Below are 6,989 nucleotides of genomic sequence, written 5' to 3'. Positions count from 1 at the left end.
GGTAAGTCAAAGTAACTCATCTGTTAGTCCGATTTGCATACCGAACCTATCAGTATACCAGGAACGTACTCAACCCCTTTCGCTGGCCAAATCGAATTTCTATACCAACACTTTCCGAATAGTGTGGTTGCACTGATATCTCTTCCTATAACTACGGTACCTTGCTCTCAACATAACTAGTCCATCAGGGTTCTTAAACCATATAATGTAATTTTATATAATAATATACTGACCTCCTCATAACCTGCCAACGTTATATTGCAAATTACATAATATTATATAATAAAAATATAACGACCTCCTCATATCCTGCCAATGTTATATTAAAATTTATATAATATACAATATAATTCTAACCGATCACGTGATCTATAAATCTCCGTGAATTTTCACAATTTCTGCTTTATTCTCAGTATTTCACGATTTCAATATAAATTCACAACTCAGTAGGAAACCACAACCCAATATAAATTCACAACTCAGTATAAATTCACCACTCAGTATAAAATCACAATTTTATTATGCATATTCATAACTCAGTATAAAATCCATATTTCAGTATAAAATCACAATTTCCCCATATAATATTATAAAAGGGATTCCCAACCGATTTAATTCTTCAATTAAAACAAATTATTCTCATGCCATACAATTTAAATGCTTATGCCATAATATAATAAATTTCTCAAGAAAATATATTTTTTAGAAAAAAACGGTCTAATCATCTCCATAATTTTTATTTAATTCACAATATGCATTTTTCAGGATAATGGGAGATGATTACCATACTCACTTGGTTTTCCCCAAATACATACATAATAATCAAAAATCATTGTTTCCATATGCCTAAATAGTTCATAAAAATCATATATAGCATTTCGGTATCCAAACTCTCAATTTAATCGGTTCAATTTTGAAAATAACTGACATAATCTACTCCCCTTACCTTATCCCGGGAGTGGTGCCTATGACGCACAAACCACGAAATCTCCCCAATTAAAACGTTGGTGGCCGAAATTGGAATTCAGGGATATTTTTCGTTCTTTAATCAGTGTAAGTTTCGCCGATGAAAATTGAGAGAGAGAGAGAGAGAGAGAGAGAGAGAGAGAGAGAGAGAGAGAGAGAGAGAGAGTTGTCTAAGGGTGTCTCAGTCGATTACTTTCCTGATTCTTCAGGAAAGTAACTTATATATATATATATATCTATATATATTATTTAATTAATTTAATTCATTAATTAATTAATAATTGAACTTTTTCTTTTTACACTTTCATACACATTATTTTTGGGTCGTTACATACAACTTGTTCTTCGACATGTACGGCTTTCAAGTTTCAACTAAACTGCAGCCGGTGATTCCTCATCTATGATGTTATACACCATGTCATCGACCAAATAATATTGGATAGTGGACACAACCTTTGCTTCTAACTCCTTCCAACTTGAGTCGTTCATGTCGACCGGTTATAAAGCCTTCACCATCCCTTACTGCACTAGCAAGTCCTTCACCCTCCTCTTCCAATGCCCGAAATTACCAGTTCCATTGAACTTGTTCACATCGAACTTCATTGAAGAGACCCTAGCCATTGTGAACTAGTAGCTTTGATACCACTTGTTGTTTGCAGATGCATAGGGAAAGCTCTTTCACACACTCACAAATTAATCAACAAGCAACTAATGCAATCACCTAATGATGAACAATACTAAAGAAGCAAACACTCAGTTGTAAAAAAAACGAAAGCAAAATTCAAAAGACACAAGATTTACATGGTTCGGCAATTTGCCTACGTCCACAGGAGAAGCAACTTTGATTCTCACTATGAACAATGTCAAGCTTACATTAGGGTTACAAAACATTGATTATATATGAACCCTGAGCATAGAGGAACCTTAGATCCTCTCTAAATCATCCCTATAGAGATCTTCAGAGGAAAAACCTATGATCTAACCAATCTACTAGCCTCTCAATTTGAATTACATGACTTGTACTGACTAAAATCATCGACGATTTAGGTCAAACCTTCGGCAATTTGAAGCTGAGAAGTAACCCCTGCATTCTGCCTGAAACTGTTGATGTTATAGCCCAAACTGTCGATGGTTATATCCCTCTTCCTGTAGTCTTCTCTTTTGCTTTTGCTCCTCGCTTCACGTAGCTTTTCCGATGCATGCATTTTCACTCAAAATATGAGTTACATCCCTAACATCAAGCTAACCTGAATGCCCTAAAATGACTCAAATACTCGGGTCAAAAAACCCTAGGATCCAACTTAGTTCTACTTATATGTTGGATCCAATGAACTAAACCCGAGTAAAACAGACTTGTTGACCTGAGTCAAGTCACTCAACAACCCTGGCCTGAACCCAAGTCAACCAGACCCAAGTGGACTCAAACCCACCTTGGCCCAACTACATGAAACCCAAAACCTAACGTAAACCAAAAGACTCTAAGGTGAAAACCATCCTAACTACAAGCCTCCAAACCCAACAAGCCCATAGCCTAACCTGAAGCCCTATGCCGAAATGACTTAGGCCCATCCTAACCTACCCTAGTTACCCTTGGCCCAAACTAGGCTCAACTTAACTAATACCATCCTAATCCCAAGACCTTTTTAGCCCATGATCCAACCTAACCCATCCTAAACTAAAGCTCAATAACCCAAAGCCCAAACCTCAATTAAACCCAAACCCAATCCTAGACTTAGTAACTCATGGCCCAACCTAACCTAAAACCCAAGACCCATGACCTAACCTGACAAACCCCCAACCCACGGCCCAACCTAACCTAGCCTAAGACTCTAGGCCCAATCTGACTAACCCAACTAGGACCCACCTAATCCTAACCAAGCCTTAACCTAACTCAAACCCCAAAATTGGCCGCAACCCTAACCTAACCCAACCTTGACTAGGGTTAAACCTGCACACAGATCCCTTATTTGGAACCTAAGAAACCACAAGAAATATGTAAGAAAGAGATAGGTCAAAAAGAGAGTAGGGAAATCAAGTGAGTATACTTGTTAGGGGGAGGAGGTAATCCAAGTTTGGAATCCGAGGTCACTTGGCAGAGAGCTTCTCTTCTTCTAGATCATGTCCTGCAAAAATGAAAAAGAGGAGCAAGGGGGTTAGAAGGATTCAGAAGAGATCAAGTTAAAAGAGATCAAAAGAGGAGAGTGGGATTGAGAGAACAGAGAAGAGAGAAAGAGATATGAGATATTTGAGAGGAGAGAGAAGAGAGCGAGGGACTAGGGGGATTACTTAGGGACCGTTACTGTGTGGCGGCAACCATGGCAACCAAGATCGGTTGCAGGTAGTGCAAGACAGAGACACGGAGAGGAGGTGAGGGAGATAGAGAGGAAGTGAGAAAGAAAATAGTTTGGGAGAGAACAAAGAGAGTAGAGGGAAGCTTTGAGATAAAGAAAAAGAAAAGAAAAAATATATATATATATATATTTTTTTTTGTTATTAAAAAATTCGCCATAGTCAGCCACATGTCACCCGTCAAGTGGTGACACATGGCACGCTGAGAACCGTGCATCTTGGATGTTGTCACCCAACGACATGGATCCTAGTCGTCCGCATTGCACTTTCTAGAGACTACTTGATCATTGTCATGTCAGCAGTCTATGCGTCTTGATCCAATCCAATGGCAGAGTGCCATCTGTCAGCTAATATGGAAAGCTACGTCAGTATGCATGACATCACCCTACCATGTGTCACCTCCTGAATTTTTCAAAAAAAATGTTCATTGAATGTGTGCCACATGTCAACCCTAGATGAGTGACATGTGGTAGACCTAGGCAAGTTCCCGCCCCCTCCCCCTTTTCTGAACTGAGTCAACATGGCTTGACCCAAATCTACCATGTCTTCCTTATTGACCTGGTCAAATCAATTGACCCTATTTAACCCAGTTCAATCATCTGAACCACTTTCCTTTTTTAATTAAAATTCATTTTTAACTTATTTAAAATCCAAAAAAATTTTAAAAAAAAATTGTCAAAAAATCACCCCAAAAAATCAGAGAAAAATCTTTTAACCCAAAAAAATAAAAATAAAAAAAAAAACTAAAAATCAATTTAAAAAATTAAAAATTGAGAAAATCCCTTTGAAATCTTTAAAAATTGTAGAAAAAAAATTAGAAAAATTAGGGAAAAATTTTAGAAAAAAATTAGGACCCTTTTTGCTTAATTTTGGTTATTATCTAGAAGTTTTTCATGCATGACTCACTTATTGCATGATTTTGCATGTCGTCTAACAATGTGTTTACCTCTTTCTTTCGTATACATGTGCCTATATGCTTGTGTGTGTGCATACCCTCCTGAGGAGGAATATGATGAACTTGGGTTATGTAATCCTTGATTATTACCCAAGGGGTGAGAATTCTACTAAAATCACTTCGAGTTCGCTCGATAGTGACTCTATTAGTCTCCTTTATTTAGGTGCACTTCTTGTATACTTTGCGTGTGCATTTTTAAAGTGTCTCAAAACTTATATACTTTAAATAATGGTTTTTTCTCTTGATTGCATACGTTTAGTTTTTTAAATGAACTCCTATAATGAACTTTCCTCTGAACTTGGGGGGTTATGCTTTTGCATGCCCTCAAGAAATCAAAGGCGAAGGAGGTTTTCGTCTTTTGCAAGACCTCCCAATATTTAAAGTTAGGTCGGGTAAAGAAAAGTTTTAACTTGAAATAAACTTAATAAGCAATTACTCCTCATAGGGTTCGTTGGAGGTTGTGTCTTCGCACCCTTTTGGCGATCCCAAGGTGAGGATAGTTTTCGTCTTTCGCATGTCTATCCAATATATTATGGATTGGTAATTGAAATAAAAAAGAAAGAATCAAAATTTTGATCAGTTAATTTCAAAGGTAATCCTACGCTAATCAGCCATCATCCATCAAATGAGTGTAAAGGGTGCTAATACCTTCCCTTTACATAAATGTATTCCTGAATCCGACTTGGTAATACAGAATATTGACTATCAACTTCCTTGGACTTAGGAATAGTTTAAAGACCAATGAACTATTAGTACATTAAATAGGTGTCCTAATATCACTTAAGATTAAGAATAGGTTAGTGATGACTTCATTGGATTATATTGTGACTCATTTGTCACCACATATATTACCTCCTTTTTATAATCTCGATTTCACCATTTAGTCAAGACGATTTAGAGATTCGACCCTAGTATTTTTGGAGTTGACCCCTCCAGAACATTACGACAGACTATGTATTTCTTTCAATGACAAATGTTGCCACTAAAGAAGTTTTGTTAGAAAACACGATTTCTCCTTAGCTATATAGACTTAATGCTTTTTTTCCCAAAATTAAAATTTTCTTATGTGTTCTAACGGTATGATGAGAAAGCTTAAACTATTTTTCTTTTTTTGCCAAAATATTATCACATATTGAAGTCAACATAACCATCAAAATTTTGATATTAAATTTTCCAAAGATAATTTGACTTATAATATTGCAACTCTTGTTCTCTAGACTTATGTTTTTGTCAAAAATAAATATTTTTTGAAAGGAAAGTGGACGTGGCATTTAACAAAGGTCAACAGCGAATCTTAAGATACTTGCTTTTTTTTTTTACAAATTAAGGGTACATCTCTTTTAGTAACAATTAATATTTATCTAAAATAAGTAAATGGCATTATGTTTTCTTAACATAATTTTTTCAAGACGTAATAAAAATTAAAACCATGTCTCTTAAAATAAAATTTTTAGGATGTTTTGCTAAAGGGTGATCTTAAAGTTTAAAGTCACTTTGTCAAAATTAGTTCATCTTCTATAATAACTTGTATTTTCTAAACAAAAATTCTTACAAAGAAACAGAGTAGTTTGGATTTTGATACAGATGATGTGCAAAGGTTAATTGTCCTTTTCCATTAAATAGGAGTACAATTTTTTTTGTGACAATATTTGTCCCCACTAAAAACAAAAACTATAGATTTCTTTATCGAAAAGGTATTGCTCCTTCTTCTTATGGTCTCGCTCAATATGCACAATGCATTATAAGTTATTGACATATCCTAGTAGCTCTTTTTATAGAGTTTAGGGGGTATTTATTGGATCTGATTGACCTCTAAATTTAGGTTATCTTTAAACTGATTCACTTATTTCATGAATCAATTAGATATCTAAATGACTGGTGGTAGCTTGATTTTTTTTTTTTTAATTTCCTCTAACTGAACCAGACATGATTTAAAACATGTCTAATTTGTATTCAAATGTCTCTTATTTAATTTTATATATCCCTTATAAAAAATAAAAAATACCCAAAAAATTCAATATCCAAGTGATTAAAATTAAAATAATAATTTTATTTTTATACAATAATAAATTATATTTTTATTTATTAAATATATGATAAGAAAATATAATTTATATTAAATTAAAAACTTTATCTGATGTAATTTCTTATTAATTTTATCAAATATCTATGATGCTGAGCGTTAAGAAGGTTAAATTGAAAAACAACACATTCAGATTTTAGATACAAAACAATCAAGATAGTTTAAATTTTAGATCTAGTGATCGGTAAGTTCAGTTTAGAACGGTGTCGCTAGCATTTCCCTCGGCCGTTCGACTTCCTCTCCGATCGTGAAGAATTGAAGATGCTGTCACACAAGACCTTCAGGATCAAGAAGAAGTTGGCCACGAAGATGAGGCAGAACAGGTCTATTCCTCACTGGATCCGTATGAGGACTGACAACACCACTAGGTACAATGCGAAACACAGGCACTGGTGGCGTACGAAGCTAGGGTTTTAAGGTCGAAGCATCTGCTTGTTCAAGTTCTAATCAAGTGTTTTTTGTTTACTTATGAAAGTTCGTTTGTTGTTTAATCAGTTGGGAACTCAACCGAGTCATTTAGCAGAGATTTTGATGAGACTGATGTTTATCTCATAGTTTATATCATATTTTAAGTAATGGTTTGATCTTAAGTTGTTGCACAATTTGATCTCGTTGGTTTTTAATATTCTATTCTAG

The 6,989-nt window shown here is 34.9% G+C and overlaps 1 protein-coding gene across 1 annotated transcript; it reads left to right on the top strand.

The window, feature by feature from the left end:
• The first annotated feature begins 6,578 nt into the window (after window positions 1-6,578).
• LOC131164995 (large ribosomal subunit protein eL39-like) lies at window positions 6,579-6,770 on the top strand. Its single transcript, XM_058122580.1, has one exon. It carries the CDS (start codon window positions 6,615-6,617, stop codon window positions 6,768-6,770), a length of 156 nt encoding a protein of 51 aa, XP_057978563.1. The 5' UTR covers window positions 6,579-6,614.
• The last annotated feature ends 219 nt before the right edge of the window (window positions 6,771-6,989 follow it).

Source organism: Malania oleifera, chromosome 9 (assembly GCF_029873635.1).
Source record: "Malania oleifera isolate guangnan ecotype guangnan chromosome 9, ASM2987363v1, whole genome shotgun sequence".
Taxonomy (NCBI): Eukaryota; Viridiplantae; Streptophyta; class Magnoliopsida; order Santalales; family Ximeniaceae; genus Malania; species Malania oleifera.
The sequence above is the reverse complement of the archived record's forward strand: the minus strand, read 5'-3'. Positions and strand labels throughout refer to the sequence as shown.